General features: G+C 46.9%; 1 protein-coding gene across 7 annotated transcripts in view; it reads left to right on the forward strand.

Moving 5' to 3' along the window:
- The window catches only part of STS (steroid sulfatase), a 138,717-nt gene that overhangs the window by 70,754 nt on the left and 48,111 nt on the right, over positions 1-19,852 (forward strand). For all 7 annotated transcript variants that reach the window (XM_006195403.3, XM_032475314.1, XM_032475317.1 and 4 more), the window contains one exon: positions 6,880-7,016. In XM_006195403.3, the coding sequence (XP_006195465.2) occupies positions 6,880-7,016 (137 nt within the window). The remainder of the gene's footprint in view (positions 1-6,879; positions 7,017-19,852) is intronic.

A 19,852-nucleotide genomic window follows, 5' to 3' on the forward strand; every position in this document is an offset into this window, starting at 1 on the left:
GTGTGTGTGTGTGTGTTCACGTGTATTTTGAAAGGCTGTCATCAAGAGTGAAATACATGCTAATAACTTTCGTTTGAGTTCATTTGGGGATCTCTCTCAGGGTTCATAAACGTGTCCCTTAGGGACTGCTGGACAGCAGATCCGAAATTTGGGAATGACACAGAGTTCTAGTTTTCATCTCTGGCTCCCCAGAGTTGTAAGATCGCTTTTTCTGATTTTAACAAAACTCGGTCCGAGACCTCTCTCCACGGGGAAGCCAGCGGGACATCTGAAGTACGGGGAGGGTGAGTAACGGGGAGATCACCTGCACAGGGAAAGGCTGAGCCCTCAGGGGGTCCTCACAGGGAGGAGCTGCCTGTAGCACTTTTCAGGGTCTGTAGTTTTGTGGTGAATAAATACGCCTTTCTTACCAGCACGGCTTATGTCATCATCACCCCCTAAAAGCTGTGACAGCTGAGAAATGCATCATCGGGAGCTTTGACCTTTTATCTTGTTCCGTTGCATCACCATTTGGCTCCGTCCGGTTCCTGAGATGCGTTTACAGAGCACCTCCAACCCAGCCTTTCCCAGGTCCAGCTGGGCGATGGTGTAAGTGGCCGTGATGGATGGCTGTGAGCTGACCCAGAGGTGCTTTCTAGAAAAGGGATCGTGGGATGATTTTGTTAGTTCAGAGAAGAGATTAAGCCAGAAAGGAATAGGGGCGACATTGATTTTTAATTCATGGGGAGAAGAGTAAATCAAATTGAAGATGAAGGGACACAGAGGGACACACACACATACACGTGCATGCACTCACTCTCAAGAGTGGAAAGGTTAAATAATTAAGGAGTGGTCTTGTTCCATAGAGGCACATGGTACTTGACTGGCTTGTCACTTTGATGGTCCAGCGGGATATGAGTTTAGGGACGGGAATGTCCTTTGAATGCGCCCCCTCGTTCGGGCCGGGCCAACCGCAAGCTGAACGTGGTCATAGAGGAGGCTTGTCTTCAGCTGCACGGGGTCCGGGTCCACGGCACGCCTCCCTGAACGGGGCGTGCACAGAGCACTCTCAGACCACCCCTGCTTCATCCAACGCACAGATCCCTTTCAAGCCCTGGGATTATGACCCAGACTGGAACCAGGAAAGGTGAGCTTTGCTATAATAGATTTTCAAGCACAGGTACGCAGGGGCCCCAGCTGGCGAGGAAACGCCTGATGTGAGGTGCGAGTCTGGGGGCCACGGGGGCTGCACTTGGCCCACCTCGTTCAGGCTGCTGAGTCATGAGGGCTCCAGCTGCCCGCGATCCCGCAGGCATGGGGGCCGGTGCTGCTGACTTCCCAACCTGCCACGGAAGTCAGAAATCAGAAATATTTTGCAGGGGGGAGCTGTTTGGGGAGAATTTTTCTAAACGGCAGGGGTCTCAATTTTTTAAATACTAGCTCGGGTTTTTAGCCCTGCGTCCCCGTGCTCAGTGAGTGGGTACAAGCACCGTGCTTTGGAACGGGTCCCAGGTACACACATTTCCCACGTTCTGTCCAGTGAGCATGAGGGCCGTCGGCTCACGGCCTTTCAATGTTTCTTTCCTGTCTCCGGGCGGGGAGGGAGCCTGTAGAAGAGGGGGCCTGTGTTTATATCGTGCGTCAAACTGACAGAGGTGTCCCAAACAGGGCAGAGGGACTGTGGTGGGCTTCTCACACGCTTCCTTGTTTGTTTTCCGTGGAGGGTCCATCCAAGGAGGCGCCCCCTCCACTGGGCTGTACCCCCTTCCTTGTAAGACACTGCTGAGCGGCTGGCATCCCTCAGGCAGCCATGCTTCCCCTAGGTGTTTCCAGAACAAGTCACAACGAACTCTTAGGCTGGGCGGTCCCCACTCACCGCCCACCTGCATTGTCCCCAGAGATAGTCTGCAAGGATCCTTGCGTCCACTTAACCGACGGCTCCTCCAAAGACACAGGGTCTCCGTGTCGGAAGCTCAGAGTGGACAGTGTCTCTTGTCAGTGTGCTGGGAGTCTGTCATCTTCGCCAGGGACCCAAGGGGACATGGATGGACTTGGAGAAGGACGAGGAGGAGGAGGAAGAGGTTGAGGAGGAGGGGGAAGAGAAGACGCAGGCGAGAAGGGCCTAGAAGAAGAAGGACCCGTCCAGACCATGGTAACCCTGCTAGGAACTAAGCAGAGACACGACTGGTTCTCCAAAGGCAGTGTGGGACTCAGTCTTCTTCCTTGGTGCCCCATGTCCTAGTATAGTGATGCTCCATCCTTACTTCTTTCATAGGGAAATTTTTACTCTCTCCCCCTCCCCAATGTTCAGTGTCTTCCCCTCTCTGGGTTAGGATCCTTGAGGAATGCACGGCAGGTAATTTAAAGCCAGAAGCCCCCAAAGAATCTTTCCTCTGCCTGTTCCCTGGTGGGGCGTGTGGATGAACGCGGGCACCTTGATTAAAGTTCAGAGCGAGTGTGGGGGGTGGAGGGGGGTTATGGATGGTGTCTGTAGGCTGGCTTCCTCAGTTTACTCCACAGTGGGTAAAAAAAGCCATCTATTTGGTAGGAATATTACCGAGCCACGGAGAAATCTCTCCATGAACGATCCTGGCACAAAGAGAGCCCTTTGTGAGCCTTAATGGATGAGGTCATCGTGGGGAAGCTGGCGTGCTGTTTGTAGCTGGAGGGACGCAGGTGACACAAAACGCAAGGCAGCATCGTAGGTCCCGTTACACACCTCAGCTTTCAGACGTGGCTGTCCCTCTCTTCCACCTCTGTCTTTGTGGGGACGAGGTGGCTGTCCTAGTTTTCCTGTCAACTTTTTAATATCCAAGATAGATCTTCATTTGTCTCTGGTTATGAACATAGCACATGCTACTTTGGAAAAACATTGAAGCAGGGTAAAAAAGGTAGACAAAGTAAAATTGTTACCAGCCCTCGTTCCCCCCACACCCCTCCTCAGCTATCTGTCTGTTCGCGGTATCTTTCTGTTGCAGGTAAAAGTCCTTGCCTATGGGGGTTTTTGTTAAAAAAAAAAAAAGTACTCTGAATTATTGAATGAGTAATTTGGGGCCCCAGGCCGTAGACACTGTGCTTTTAGCTCACCAGGTGAATACCCAGGTAATGTCTGTGCCACCGTCCCATGTCTGAATCTCTGAACATCTTACGGGGACAAGAGCTCAGACGCCGGCGTGTTTATGGAAAGCGTTCACGTACCCCGTTGCACTGCAGTGACCTTTGAGGTCTCTCTCTCTGGGAGCTCATTCTGACCCCTGCCAGGTAGAAATGTCCTCTCCTTCTCTGAGTCCGTCCTCTGATGCGCTCTGTCATAGCACTGAAAGCAGCTCAGACAAGTTACTAATGGTTTTGTCTGTGGGTCACAGGTGGCAGGGTCTGGTCCAGCTTACCTTTATATTTTTAGTGCCTGGTGTTGGGTCAGGAGGATCGATGTGGCAGCCTTGGATGGAGGAAATGAACAGCTGGGCATGTCCATCTATGCGCGTACAGAGTGGCGGTCACACGTGCTCCAGCTGGATGGCTGCCGGAGCCACTGTTTGGTTGATGCCTTGCTCGGGTCACCAGCATCCGAGGGCTCTCCGAAGGAATCCACAGACATCCCAATTTCATTCCAATTGTTCCCTGCGGCACCGACTCAAGTGCGGATGCTTGTTGAAAAATAAAGGTCAAAATCTCCAAAGAGGAAGATGATATTCAAGAACATCGTGGCGGACAGAAAAGAAAAATGACGCTGGCACCATCCTCTTGTCTGGGTTTCACTCCCGCGTGGACAGGATGTAAATCTTCCGATTCTGAGATTGAAGTGATTGCAGGTTGCTGGGAAGATGCAGAGCTGCCTTCTGTATTTTTAACAAAGAGAGAGGGAAGGCATGTAGCAGCTGAAAGTTCTGTCTTCTCACACGGCGTGTGAGACAGTAGCAATAAATTCTCAAGAGTTGTTTACTGAAGTGCTCCAGCTAATAAAAAAAAAAAAAAAAAAAAGGAGTTAAGCTGTTACGGAGAACTCTCCCTCCCAACAACTTGCTCGAGTGTCATTTAGTTTTCAAGGTCACAGCGAGGAAGAGAGTCCTGGGCCGTCACAGTGAGCCTGGCCGTGACAGTGGTGGCTTTTCCCACTGTCTCAGAGGATATGGCTAAGGAAGAGTTCCTTCCTCCGACAGCCAGCTGTCAGTCACAGCCCAGCGGTGATGGCTGTCTGTCCAGCCCGCAGGCCTGCACTCCACGGATCACACCTCTGTTCTGGGGTGGTGCATTTTGTGCTTCGGTGTTTTTGCAAGCCAGGTGTGTTTTCTTTAATGCTCCAGGTTTGTTTTCATGTATAAAAACAAATCACTCTGCTTGGATGCCCAGCACCTTGTCTGGTTTCTGTGATGTGGATTCTACTGGATGGTAGAGAGATGTTAGGGTAGTAATTCTCCACACGGGTGCGTACTGATAATCAGTGCATGAATGGGCCTCTCCCCTTCCACCGAGGGTCCCCCTCCATTCCAAGACAGAAGTCACATTCCGCGGTGCTTGATGGAACTCCAGAGTGTTCTGTCTTGGACTCGGACGCAACTTGACCGTTCTTCCTGCACGCATCGTGAAGGACGTTTACCTCGGCCTCCCTTATTGGCCTGTTGTGCCGACTTGATCGTTGACTCCTTCATTGTCACCGCATGTGTTGACATGCCTGCATCTTCTGACCCCTGTGATGCTATAAAACACCAGTGACGTCGTTGGCCGCCTCTTCCTTCAGCTGTTTCCTTTTTTGTCCAAGTTGCTAGGCACACAGTCGTTCTTCGTTCTCAGCACATACTGCCAGTCACATCTCGCATTTCCAGCTATGACCAGCTATGCCCTGGGAAGACTTGACTTTTTAAAGCTTCCTTATCTGTCTTCCTTAACTCTAAAAAAAAACGGGAGAACAGATGAGCCCGAGATCGTACTGAGATGGTACCCGTGTGTAGTGTAGCTTTTCTATTTAGGGACGAGTAGAAAGAGGGTAATTTTGTGTTTGTTTTGGGAAATCCAAGCCAGTTTTTAGGGCCCTCGTCTGCTTCTTGAGAAGGAGGTGCAGCTTGTCCAAGCACGGATATGCTTGCGCCCCAGAGCGACCAGGACGGACACGTCACAGACCTCCTTGTGTGCCGACGTCCTCAGTGTGCCATGGCTTCGTCTCATTCTTCCAGGTTCTTCAAGGATACAAACCCTTGGAAGCAGCTCACGGGACGCCTTTGGGACACATTCTCACATGCAGATTATCAGCTAGGAAGACAGCTCGCATGCTTCTTCTGAACAAAAATACGTCTTCTTTCTGGGGAGTAACAGAGTTACAGAGCAGAGGCTGTGGGTTCTCACTCTCTTGCCTTCAAACGTCAGTTGCTGGGAGATGTGGAACAAGCTGCTTACAGCCTTTGTGTGTGTGTGTGTGTGTGTGTGTGTGTGTGTGTGTGTGCTCGTGTACTTTCTCAGTTGTGAAATAATAATGACATTCCTTCACCATATACTCTTGTAAGAGAAAAAACAAGGCAGAATGCATCGCCGAGCCCCGGACCTAGGAAACACGACGCGACTGATTCACAAGCAGTTGCTGAGTTCGGTCTGTTTTCCGAAGAGGGGCCGTGCCTGGCTCACCCCGACTGTGGCAGGCTGTGCTTCTTTTTTGTGTCAAAAGGCGGGCGCCCTCGAACAAGCGCTGCCTACCCCAGACGTGTGAACCGCTGGCTCGCGGGTGCCGCAGCGGCTGCAGGAACCGAAGCCGCGTTCGCGTTAGGAAATTAAAAACGCGTCCGTCAGCGTGTCGTCCGTTTGTGTACTGGAAGTAAAGTCATTGCAGACATGCTGCCCAGTTACCCAGTTCCTAAATTTGATACGGTTTTGGGTACAATGAGGCCACACTGTGTGCAGAAGTCTGTGGGGTATCGTGAGGGGTTCGGGGATTAAGTAAACATATAAAAGCACTGGTGACTTCTTTAAATAGGTTATTTCTTTAGAACTTGTACTTGCTGGCAAAGATGTTGAACAAGGGGTGTGATCCCTTCAAAGTGGCCAGAGACCCGCACAGTAACTGGGCTGCCTAGCAGGGGTCCAGAAGGGCCCCAGGTGCACATCGGGAATGGCTTAAGACTCTCCAGCGTCTTTCCATCCGCAGCAGTTCCAACAGGGGGTGCTCAGCGGTAGAACGTGTGCTGAGCATGTGCGAGGTCCTGGGTTCAGTCTCCAGTACCTCTGTGTCAAAAAAAAAAAAAAAACCCTCAGGAAATCAGTTCCAGCAGGGTAGGTTTAGGTGCACTGTGGATTACGAAATGCTTTTGCAACACCATTCGTCTCTCTCGACGAAAGCACTGATGATTTGGGCTGGTTCAGAGAACGGTCCATTTAACTTCCAGAACTCAGCATTGGCCATTGAGCGTTCGTTCTGGGACACCTGCTCCGTAGTAGAAGGTGGGCAGGATGGCGGAAGGCAGAGTTGGCTTGGCGTTGGAAAGATGTGGATGTGAGTGGTTGACAATGCAAGATGGTGTCAAGACACTTGAGTGTGTCCAGTGTCAACTACTTCTGTATGTATATTCCAGAGAGGGTACTCTTTTGAAGGTGCCTGCGTTCATATTCATCTCATACAGAGAGGGAAGAACAGAATTCAATTAAAAAAAAAAAAAGAAAAGAAAAGAAAATGCAGGTGGTTCTCTGGTGCTTTTCATTCAAGGACGTAGCACTTCGGTGTGCTGGTCAGTAGAAGGTCATCATGAGTAACCTGTGCAGGCTTCTCTTCCCGTGAATCAGAGATTCGACATTAGGCTTCCTTTGGTGGTGGTTCCTGAATTCTCAAACGGCCTCGTGTAATCCTAGGGGGACCCTAGTCAGAACGGTGGCCGACGTGCTTATTTGGCTCTGGGATTTTTTTTTTTCCCCTCGCAGGAATGCTGAGACACCTTTCCTGCTGGTCCTGTCTTACCTGCAAGTGCACACGGCTCTCTTCTCCAGCGAGGACTTTGCCGGCAAAAGCAAACACGGTGCTTACGGGGACGCTGCGGAGGAGATGGATTGGAGTGTGGGTACGTGGACCTTTATCTTCAGTCTGCCCTTCAAATGCGGTTCAGTCTTTTCTTGCTTCTAGTTGACTTCCTATGAGTTTCCACCCGTGTCCCTGACGCCTTGAGAGATAGCATGTGTTTTTTTTTTTTTCTTTGTTTTGTCCTTTCAAAAAGGGTAACCAAACAAACACTAATAATGAAAGGTAAACAGAGTGTAAAAAGCATCTCAGCCCCGAGTGCGTGATTTGCAGTTGCCAATGGATACGGCACCAGGGGGAGTCTGTGTCTGGGGGTTGGGGGCTGGTGATGGAAGAGATTAATGAAGAAAGGGAATTAAAGCGTTAATCCTTCTCACTGCTTTATTGTTTTAGCAATTAAATATGAGCAATCCCTTGCCTTTCACAAAGCTAGGTCCGTGGTAAATTTGGGGTACAGAGGCTCTCGGTGCCATAGCCACAGGGCCTTCCAAGGCTGCTATTAGCTCACACCATGTCTGCTTCTCCTGGACCTTGTGTTCTTCTTGCTGCAAAGACCACCTCGTTCCCTGCGTCCCTTCTCCTTTTCCTAAGAGGTTACCCTGTTTCTGAGAAATGGTGGCATTTTTTTTCAGAGGCCCCAGAAGGACGTCTTTTTTAGGGTCTTCCCTTTAAAATTGTGTCTCGCACGTCTACATGAGATGATGGAGACCTGCATTCTTCCGCACAGCTGAGCCGTCTCGGGTCTGTTCCAGGGTGTGGGTGTAGCCAGAGTACGTCGGTTCAGCACAGGGACGGCAGATCAGTGGGCTCTGAACTTCTCACTCAGTTCCTGTCTTTTGTACTGCATCTCTCATGGTAACATTGCTTGGTCTGGCCGGGAAAAATTGGACAAAATTGGACAAAATTGAGCAAATGGCACCGTCAACCAGGTTGCTTAAGATTTTTCTCTATTTCCTTTTTTCCGTGTCTCGTTCCTCCTTCCTTTTCTTCTTGTCCACTGATTGGACAGTTTTGGAATCCAGATGTTTTAGAGATACTTTAGCGTGGCCACAGAGTTCTCCTGTTGGTTTGTTTTAAGCAGCAGACTGCATTTCGTGAGGGCCACCAACTGTGTTGATTACAAGAGCAAGCGTTGTTCGGTTTCGTCTCCATCTTGGTGGGAGCGTGGTCTTCAAGACTAGAAGACTGCACCGTTATTCAAGCTTCTAGCTCTTGCTTTAACGATCTCTGTGAACTTGAAAGATGTCTTCAGTCTCTGGGCTGGGTGGAGAATTCAGACGAGGCAAGTTCTCAGTGTCTTTCTTCCCTAACGATCTCTGTGATGTTAGTGGATAACAGAAGTGAGTACAAATGATGGATACGCACTAGGAAAAACAAAACAGAACATTCCCCCTAATGAGGTTCGTAAGGAGAATGCATTATACTCGGGGCTTTGACAGACACCAGTACAAGCCTGCCTGAGTCATTTTTCCTTCTGAAAATGTCGCATGGAAATTAGTTCACGTCGTCCACACCTTGGTACTGTGAATCAGTAGACTATTCCGCAGTGTGAATCCGTAGCATATTTTATCTCTTTAATGAGTGTTACATGTTAATGTAACAGGTTTTGTCTGTGGCCCTCTAACGTTTGTTGGCTACGGAGCAAACTCAGGCTGCTTGCATCACACTGACTGATGAAGTTTTATTTAATTAGAGCAGCTCATATGCCTACCCTGACTTCTTAAAAAGTCTGACTTCCAATGCTTTCCTGCTACTGGTGCATCTGGAATAGAACGGAGAGGGGTTTTTAATCTTTGAGATCTGCGTTAGACCCTGATATCATACTACTAGAGGATTGTGTTGTTTCTTTTTCGCCAAAAAATATGATCTTCCCCTTAAGCCATCCCGTTCGTTTCTCAGGGTGTCTGTTGTTTTACAAATCCAGTACCTCTGAGCAGCTTGAGGAATATTCTTTCTTTCCAGGAATATTCTTTCTTTCACTCTCCCAGAGAAGGAGACTACCGTTCTGAATAATCATGTCATAAAATAACACAGGGATATTGGCTTAAAAATGAATGCACCCAGCACCGGGAGCCGCTGAGAGAGAAGCAGTCAGCTAGAGAGGGCAGATCTCTGTCCCTGAGAGTATTTCCTTTCAGAATGCCTGGAGGCAGCGTCTTTCTATGGAGCATAACTTTCTCCTCTGCAGGTTTTTCTGTCCCGGTAAAGCCGTGTTCATAAAAACAACCTTTGTTACTGAATTGTCCTCCGCGGCACCCCCGCCCCACATCCTGGTGCCTCAGCGTCTTATTCTTAGTGGCACGACCGTTCCAGCTTGTGTTATAATAACACCAGAAGAACTGGCCACACAGCTGTGGTGTGAGGGCTACGCCAGGGGTGTCGTGGTGGCTGCAGACCTGGAGCTTGAACACCACCGTGCAATTCGAGGGGTGGGCCCATTATAGTCATCACAGCTACCGCCTGCTGAGCGCATGTCCCCCGCACCTGGCCCGGGACTTCCCGGGCATCCCCTCCCTTTGTGCTGGCGACAGTCGGGGCATCACTCCCGTTCTGTGGATGAGGCAGGGGGAGGCTTGCAGAAGGCTGAGTGCACCTGCCTCAGGTCACACAATGCATGAGCAGTCGGCCTCCATCCGAATGCAGTCGCCTGAAGTCTGGTCCACCTCCCTCCACGGCTTTCCAGGTAACCGGAAAGGCCACATCAGTGTAGTGTCGTAGTGCACACAGTCAACAATAAATCACAGGGAAAGAGCTGGTTCCTTCATTCATCACCTTTATTAGATGCCCACTCTGTGCCTCTTTATTTTTTTTTTTTTAATTTTTGGATGCAGAAATTAAAATGTAATGATGGTAAGACCCTGGCTTAAGAGAATTGAGGCGCTGCTAAGGGGTTTAAGATTCTTCCAGGCGATCTAATAAGAACCCAGAGGAGAAAGGGACAAATGAGTGAAGTGCACATAATTCTTGAGAGGTTTGAAAAGGGAAAGGTCCCTGTATATGGCCGATGGCCGGCCTCACCATTGCAGCAGGACACACAGGTGAAGCCTTTGGGCAGTCGTGGCACTATTGCAAGTCTGATTTTCAACCTCAATTAATTCCCAAGCTGCGGAGCTTTAGGGGAGGAAGAGCGAGTGGGTGAAATCGTGGTGTTCTCAAATGCACACCAGTTATTTTGGGTGGGAGCCATTCTAGCTGTTTTTCTTCCTTCGGAAATGCAATGATATTTACCTGAGACCTGTGAATGGGTGGTGGGAGGGGACAGAGGGAGCAGGTGGAGGGATGGGAGGTTTGGAGGCGGTCCCAGCCAGTGCTTTCTTGTCTGTGCCACATCCGTTTGCAGCGCTCACGGCTCCAGGGTGTCAGGTGGCATTTGCCTGTAGTTAGCTTTTATTAAGAACCCTGTGCTATTCATAGAACCGCGTGAAGGAATCAAAAATCAGCACCTGCTTGGGATGAGACTAGCAAATTCTCTAGCCTACAAAGAGGAATGCAAGTCGAGAATACAATAAGGCAACTGTGAAAATAAATCTCTGGCTTCAAATCAAACCTTCCAATTAAAAAAACAAACCTCTGTCACTTCTGAGGGTTGTGACCCAGTGACTAATGCGAGATTCTTTCCAATGAAAACAGTGAGTCTCTTTTTTAATCTGGAAGAAGCACCAACCCTCCTACTGGGACCCCAGAATCCCTCACGAGTTTGGTTGTGAGTTGCTTAGGACCTGTGATGTGGCACCCCCTACTGGCTGTGTCTGGTAAGGCAACCTCAGTTTCTCCCAGTGTCTATCCCCCTGGGGCACCTTCTGTGGGTGCAGAAATGAAGCAGAGAACCCACCAGAAGGAAAAATAATGGATGAATTCATGAAAGACGAGCTGGGGGTGGGGGGGGTGCAGAATGAACCCCTCTTTTCTGTGCCTGACGTATAGTCAAGACATGGGTCAAGATCGTGTGTGACTACCTGTCAAATGTGTCTTGAAGAGCGGAGAGTAAATTGGAAGTCCTCATTTAGCAAGAGGTCAGGATAGTCGCACAAGCCACGGGAACCACAAGGAAACTCTGAAAATCAGGAGCCTTAGGGGTCGGTCCAGGTCCCTCAAACATACAGCATAATTCTAACCAGGGTTTGGCTTATTGGATGTGGGTCCAAGGGATGGTCTGTTTAAAAATGGACTCTTTCTAAGAGTCGTGGAGTAAGTGAAATCATTCTCAGAGCCTGCAATGCAGTGGACGTTGAGTAACTGCTCGGTGATAGGTTTATTTACCCTGACAAAAGGGCTGTGGCTGAGTGTATGTAGAAGACATTTATTTTAGGGTGCTACAGACCAGGCCCACAGTGGGTGCCCAGTTAAGTAATTTTTGAAGATGGCGTCACGAAGGGCAGATGCCTGTTGGTTGCAAGGCCCTGTCCAAGGTGCTGAAATCACTAGGCGAGCTTAGCTTTCTCTTGCGCACGTGGATACCAGTCCAACGGTGGGAGTGCATAAGGATGCTTTGCAAGAATATTAAAAACCAGTTGAGGGGGCAAGGAATAGCTCAGTGGTAGAGTGCATGCTTATCATGCGTGAGGTCCTGGGTTCAATCTCCTGTACCTCCGTTTCATAAATAAAAAATATACCTAATTACCCACACACACACAGAAAAAAATAAATTAAAACAACAAGACAAACAAAAACAGTGGGGGAGGGTATAGCTCAGGTGGTAGAGCGCATGCTTAGCATACACAGGGCCCTAGGTTCAATCTCCAGTGCCCTCTCTAAAAATAAATAAGTAAAGCTAATTACCTCCCACTCAGAAAATCAGTAAATACATAAAAATTCAGAAAACAAAACAAAAACAAACAGTTGAGCACCTTGTGACTCAAGATTTATCTCCATTTAAATCCAGGGCCGAAGTTTACAGATCCACCTCCGGGTTCCTACTTCTCGAAAACTAGCATTTCGGGGCCAACCAAAGTAGTGCCAGGTATTTTGTCCTTCTTCTGTTCTGTAGAGAATGTCATCTGAGCTGTAAGGCTGTGTCTTTCCCTTGGGATTCCTTCAATGCATCGGTGTTCCATCTTGAAATTTTTAAATGCTCTTATTCCTGATAAATGGGACCTTCTTTAAAGTGTGAAAAATCAGGTGCTCACTTCTGAGGGTTCCTAGAAATGGAAGGGCAGGGCCAGTAGAACATTCAAAGGAAGGGAATATCAGGAAGAATCCCCAAAAGAAAAATGAAAGGCCAGCCAGACACTCAGAAGAAAGACTAGGAGAAGTGGGGTCATGGGCCTCAGAGGGAGGAACATCTCCAGGGAAGGAGGGTCAGCACCAACTAAGACTTCTGAGACGTCATTTGAGGAAGAGAGAAAAAGGGTCCAGTGGATTTCACTCCTGTGAACTTTAGGGTTATACCAGATTGCAAAGTGAGGGATTTGGGGGGAGCTGGGGGTAAGTGAGGTTGGATATTCCTTTTTAAGAAGCATGGGAGGACTTGGACGCAGGATGACTTATCATACTGTGTTGAACTTAGTCTTCCTGGAAATGGTGAGTTGGGTGTGGGCATCCATCAGTCGGAGTGTGTGCTTTTCAGTCCGACGCAGGGGCAGGAAGAAGGATCGTGGCACTGATGGATAATTGAAGTTTTGCCGGGGAATGTCACAAAAGTTGACTGGGCATGGGACTTGGGTGATTGGCAAGAGAATGACTGAGGATGGCAGAGTACGGGAGGGGAAGGAGGATGGAAGGGGGCTGGTGGCTTGGGAAGTGATGGGCTGAGAGTCCAAGTCGGACTGTAGGAGAAGTGGTGGAAGGCTAGAACAAGGTGCAAGTGTTTAATTTCAGAGGCAGAACAATTCCAGGTGTCTCCAGACCTGTGGCGTATATCTACGATGAATGACTGAAACACTAGATGCAAGTTCCTGTGTCAGGAGATCAAGGAGCTGGGAAGCCAGGGCACCAGTTCGGTGGGCACCTTTGCTGTGACAGAGATGCAGCAGAGATGACGAGCTCGGCCGTCCTGCGATGGTTACGGCTGAGTGGCTTCATTCACTTTCAGAGTGAAGGTCTACAGCTGGGGAGCGAGGGTGGCAGGCCAGTGGTGGGCTTTATGGGGAGAAATGTAGAGCCATTAGGGACAACATGTTCATGAGCTGAACTTCCAGTTGCATCAAATAGACACTCACTGTCGAGGTTTGGAAATTATTTCAGGGGTTGGTCACCAGCCAGAGGACCAGGTTTTTAACCGGTTTCAGGGAGGGAACGGGGATGGTCCACGTACACTAAGAGCGTGCTGGCTCCCAGCTCTGTGCAGCAAAGCCCCATCTGTCGGCTCCGTGACGCCAAGGCGGTATTGAGAGCTAGGTGCTCATGACACATGCATCGTTGTCACGTTGTAGCCATGGTGCCCGTGATGGCGAGCTGTGCTGGGGTGCACTTTGAGGCCATAGGAACCAGAACGTGAAAGTGTTCCATCATTAAACTCCTGAACTCCTGAAGGAAAGCACACATGTATCTCCTGGTCTTTCTGCAAGCAGACGTTGGATGTTGTGTGAATTCTTAGATGTGTTTTTTTAACTTGCACTTTTGTTTAAAAATGTGCTCTACATAAATGCTCAATATTGCTAATTAGCAGAGAAATGCAAATCAAAACTACAGTGAGGTATCACCTCACACCAGTCAGAATGGCCATCGTTCAAAAGTCCACGAACGATAAATGCTGGAGAGGCTGTGGAGAAAAGGGAACCCTCCTACACTGCTGGTGGGAATGCAGTTTGGTGCAGCCTCTGTGGAAAAGAGTATGGAGATTCCTTAAAAAACTAAAAATAGATTTACCTTATGATCCAGCAATCCCACTCCTGGGCATATATTCAGAAAAGATGAAAACTCTAATTCAAAAATATATGTGCACCCCAATATTCATAGCAGCACTATTTACAATAGCAAAGGCATGGCAACAACCTAAATGTCCATTGACAGATGACTGGATAAAGAAAATGTGGCATTTTTATACAATGGAATACTACTCAGCCATAAAAAATGAAATATTGTCATTTGCAGCAATATAGACGGACCTAGAGATTATCATACTAGCCAAAATAAGTCAGAGAAGGATAAAGTTCCTATCCAAATATAAAAAAAAAATAAATGAATCTATATATACAAAACATAAACAGACTCATGGACGTAGAAAACAAACTTATGTTTACCAAAAGAGAAAGGAGATTTGAAGCAGGGATAAATTAGGAGTATAGGATTAGCAGATACATAAAACAGATAATAAGGTCCTACTGTAGCGCACAGGGAACTATACTCAATATCTTTTAATAACCTATAATGGAAAATAATCTGAAAAAAATGTATGTGTGTATATATATGTGTGTGTGTGTATATGTGTGTGTGTGTATATATGTGTGTGTGTATATATATATATAACTGAATCACTTTGCCGTACACCTGAAAATAACACAATATTGTCAGTCAACTTTCTACTTCAATTATTTTTTTAAAAGTTGTGCTCTGTAGAGTTTAAATTAAAATAAACAAACCATGTGGCCCTGGCTTCATAATAGACAGAATGATGGAAAAGAAAGAGGAAGTGGGGAAAGAGAATCTTGTGTAAATTTTAAAAGGGCAGTTCAGGCAGACAGGTGAGAGTAGATGCATTCACTGCAACAGGGTGATTGAACTTTTAGGGAGACATTATAGTGACCTCCCAGGGCCTGGCACGGTGGTGAGTGCTCTGCGTGCATTTGGAAGGTGTGATGATGGTGGCAGTGATGCAGATGGTGATACAGGTGATAACGGTAAATGAAGAAGGAAACGGCGATGGTGATGAGGGTGGTCCAGTGATGATGACGAGGAGGCGGAGAAGGAAGAGAGTGACGGTGCTCACGGGACAGAAGTCAGTTGTCCAGGAAACTGAAGTTTGGAATCCGAGAGTCGCTCACCCAAAGTGATGGATGCAGAGAGCTAGGAGTTCAGTCCAGTTCTGTCCTGCCTGCTGTGCGACCCTGCTGTTCTCCATTTATCTGAGCAAATTCCTTGGGCAGGTGGAATTTGGAAAATGGCTGCTGCTGGAGAATGCGAGAAAATATATTGAGGTCTGTGTCGAGGGGAGCAAGGTCTTGCTGAGCATAAAAGCGAAAGAACCAAGAAGAAAGGAGAATTTAACACATATATGTACATACATGTGTTTTCTTTTCACATTCTTTTCCATTATACGTTATTAGAAGAAATTGGATACACTTCCCTGTGCTCTCCAGTAGGTCCTTGTTGTTTGTCTACTTCATGTATAGTAATGTGTGTTTGTTAATTACCAGCCCCTACTTTATCCCTCTCTCCCTTTTCCCTTTGGTAACCATAGTTTGTTTTCTATGTCCCTGAGTCTGTTTTTGGTTTGTGAATAGAATTTGTATCATTCTTTTTTAGATTCCACATATAAGTGACAGTATACGATATTTGTCTTTCTCTGTCTGACTTATTGTAATAACATGATGAAGAAGAATCTGGAAAGAAAAATACATACATGTATGTATATATGTATAACTGAGTCACTTTGCTGTACACCTGAAACTAGCATTGTAAATCAGCTACACTTCAATACAAAATTGTTTTTAAAACAGCCAAAGAACTTTAAAAAAATTTTTTAAAAAGGGAAAGATGGCGAATTTAATGACATAAGATCTAAAATTTCCTGCTGTGAAAAAAAAAAAAACATAGTAAACTAAAAAGACCAAGGACAGAGCAGTTAAAAAACATGTGCAACATTCATATAAAACAAAAAGAAAACGTGTGAGATGTGGAAAGAGGTTGTACAAAGAAGCCGATAAAAAGATAAATATCAGAAAAAAGAACGGGTTGTACCAATTGATCGTATCAGTTGACTACACACGGCTAGCATTGTGATTTCTGAAACAACACCCCCCCCAAAGTCTTTGTTAATGTAATGAGTGAAAGCGGGCAACTGTAATTTACTTCATTTTTTATTGAATTGTAGTTGATATACAACATGATGTAAGTTACATGTGTGCAGTACAGTGCTTCACATTTCTAAAGGTTATATACTCCGTGTATAGCTCGTATTAAAATATTGGCTATACTCCCTTTGCTGGGCAGTATATCCTTGTCAGGTTGCTTTATACCTAATAACTTGCACTGAAAGAGGGCAACTCTTTTTCAGAAAGTTACATATGCCGTACTGTATTGACTCCTAAACAGATCAGACGTTTTTCTTTCTTTTTTTTTTTTTTAATTAAACAAACAAACAAAAAAACACGTTGTCATTTAGCCAGCATGGATTCATAAGTCCTGTCCTCCATGGATGACATGGCTCGGAGGAGGTACGCAGCGGAATCTTCCAGGAGTTTGCCTCTGCTAACCGTACCTCTGTGTTTAGCTTACAAAGTGTATTTTAAATATTCAGCCAGCAGTTTGGTTTTTTTTTTTTTTTTTAATTTCTGCATCCCAAGCCGTCAATGACACAATTATTAAAACTCAACTCAAGCAACAAATTGGATTTTATTTTCACATGGGTGCTTCTCTTCATTGAAAATTCCTCAAGGGAATTTTCAAATAGAGTTTAAGGTGTCTGGGAGTGTCTCTCTGTGTGTGTGTGTGTGTGTGTGTGTGTGTGTGTGTGTGTGTGTGTGTGTTCATGTGTACATGTCCTTTTGCATTAAGTTCCTCTTCAACGGCATCCTAAATAACACACCTTAAAAAATGCACGCGTGGGTAAAATTTGCTTAATCGCGTCAGCGTGATGCTAACTCCCTGATGTGGCAGCTGAATTTTTAAAATTGGAAATGCATGAGTTTACTGCAGAGTATCAAATCTTGGGTGTATGTGTGGAACGGCAGTTTAGCTCTGAATGAGACGAAAGATGATCTCCAGCCCCACCGTTGCAATCCCCTCTTACCCAGATAATCAGCAGATAGAGCCTGCAGACAGGCAGCATCGACCCTGGGACTTTTGACAGGGTCTGGTATTACAAAAACCTCTGCCTAATGAACAGATTTTTTTATTCAAGCCGATCTAGACAGGAGAGACATGAAATACTTTCCATTACAGCCCACTGTTTACCTGAATGCAAGATACATAATGAGGTTTTGAAACTTCAAGAAGACGTTTGGGAAGTGATGACAGCCCGTCCCTTGTAAAGGAGTGAGTCCTGCAGACCCACCTGTATCTAATTTTCTTCCCACAACTGTCAAACTTATTTAATGAAGAGACAGTGTAAGAAAATCACATGCTAGATTTCCAAAAATAGACACTAAGCTTCAGGATATATGCAAAAAAAAAAAAAAATTAGGGAGATGCGCTGTTAGACTGTTTGGGAGAGTTTAATGTGAACTTTTAAAAATGCAGGGCTTCCGTAAATAGTGTGTGGGCTATGGTTAGTGGGGTATACGTTTGTTTAGGTTCAAACTCCTTGCAGCCTTGAAGAAGAAAATGAATCTATGATACGTTAAAGTAAAATTCCGTTTGCCAGGATGTTCCATCGTTGACACTTTCTGAAATGCATGTTGGAGGGGTTCTTGGTGAGCGGGTGGCCATGGGGTAAATGGTGTCCCTGACCAGCCTGGGAGCGGATGGGCTTGGGGGCTGTTTTCTGTTCGTACAGGGTCCACCAGGTGTCAGGAGGAAGTGACCGCTGACTTCTAGCCTCCACATAGTTCCAGGGCAGAGTTTTGAAAGCCCTGTCCAGCGGCATCTCCTATACCCCTTTGCAAGAGAAAAACTATTTTTTTAATTGTTGACTGTGTAATCCGAATTTTTTTTTTATGCTGAATGTTTGACTCACTACGTGTAATTCTTTTTCTGACGGCCCAGGTCATCCGTATTATACAAAACCAAAGAATGCAGAGACTGAGAAGGGAAAGGGGGTGCCGTATGTGACCCCACCCCATTAGGTAAACTCGTTCATGGGTCATTCCATACATTTCTTTTTTTAAATAGGTCGCCAGTGCTTTATAAGAATGTTCGGATAGGATTCTTAACTGTCGTGAGTGTTTGATACAAATTCCATCCAATGTTTTGCAACATTTCTTTATCCCTCACCTGTCTACTTGGGCATCTTTCAGTGTCAGCATTTCGGTTTTCATGTCCTCTCTCTTCAACGACAGTTTATTTAATCATTCTTCTCGGGGGATGGGCATCTGACTTCCCAGCAACTTTCTGCTGTTCTATTTACAGCTCTGCTGTCGCAAACATTCTTCTCTATGTATATCTGTGTGAATCTGTGGGAGCGTTTTTTACAAGGAAGATTTGCCAAGATTACAACGCGGGATCAGAGTATTTAAAAGTGGAGTTTTAGTAGCTGTTACCTGCAGCGTCTTACCCGTGCTTTTCGCCGGGACACCCATTGGTCTGTGATGTCGCTAATTCCTCCGTCATCCTACGAACTCCAGATATTGTGATTCCAAAACTGCGGTTGCCAGAGGACGTTTCCTTGTCTGTTTGTCAGGTGAAAAATGCCTTTTCACCGTTTAAATTTCCCTTGCTGCTGCATGTGGAGTTGAGACTTTCCGTTTTAGTCCACGGTTGTCTGTTTTCTCCTCAGAATCCCCTGTTCACACTTTTTGGCCACTTTTCTCTTGAATTGTTGGCCCCCTAATTGAGTTGTATGGGCTGTCCATGCGTTAAGTCATGAATATTCACTTGTTATGTTGCAAATGGTTTTCCTGCTTTTTTGTTTGGCACGTTGCTTGTAGAGTCGTTTTGATGAATTCCCGTGGTCGAATTTGAAGGCCTTTTCCTTCATGACTTTAGGGATTGATGACTGGCGGGAAAAAGGGCTCTCTCTACCCACAAAATTATATACATTTCTCTCGTACTGCTGCCTGTTGTGTTTATGTTCTTACAATTTACAGTTAGGTGTTTAATCTATGGAGAGGAACGTGTGTGTGTGTGTGTGTCTCCATGTACAGTGTTTGCTCATCATTGTGGGCATCAGTCGGGGTTGGGTAGCACCCTTGGCTGGTGTGGGACCTCACAGAACTTGAGTGAGACATGTTTGGTGGCCCGAGGCTGTACTTTGTCTCCAGGCGGGAGGCACCAGGTCGGGCTCTTTCTGCAGGTCTCTGCGGAGTTCACAACAGAAGAGCCATTACAGCCACCACGCGGCAGGTGGCTGTGGTCCAGTGGTCTCTTCCCAGGCTGAGCAGCATGGAACAGTTCATCACACAAGGTCTGCCCTGTGAGGGGCAGTGGGGATCAGCTCACGCCTGCCCCGACACCCCCGGAAGCTGATGTCAAAGCGTCTTAGGGCAGGTGGGGATGTTGGCCACACCCCTTCCACTACCTATTTCCCTCCGGAGTCACTGTTCCACCTGGCCCAGGGCACAAAGCCTTCAGATCATGCCGCGGGGAGAGGCCGTCCCACAGAGGGAGATCCCTGCTCTGCTGCTCAGTGTCTTCCTGGGCAGTGAGAGGGGAGCAGTTGGCAGGTGCTGTGTGAGCCCACCTGCATCCAAAGCTCCAGGTGGGCACACCTGGGACCCCGCTCTGCCTTCCTATGATGGTCCTCTGTCAGTTATTTTCCTTCTAGATCAGTTCTGTCACTTTTGCAAAAGAGAGTCAGGAAAAGGAGGGGGGCGGAAATGGACGTATATCCACCATGTTTCCAGAATCCTCACTAACCAGCGTGAAAGCTTTATTGAGTTTTGCTTTTAGAAGAGGGAAGAGGGGAGGGTATAGCTCAAATGGTAGAGCGTGTGCTTAGCATGCACGAGGTCCTGGGTTCAATCCCCAGTGCCTCCTCTAAAAATAAATAAACAAATAAACCTAATTACCCCTCCCCTGCCAAAAAAAAAAAAATAGAACAGGAAAAATAAAAATATGGGCTCATTCGAAGACTTTTATACTATGTGAGTGGATGTGCGGTTTCACGAAAGTGGGCAGTTCACG

This window comes from Camelus ferus, chromosome X, assembly GCF_009834535.1.
Source record: "Camelus ferus isolate YT-003-E chromosome X, BCGSAC_Cfer_1.0, whole genome shotgun sequence".
Lineage (NCBI taxonomy): Eukaryota > Metazoa > Chordata > Mammalia > Artiodactyla > Camelidae > Camelus > Camelus ferus.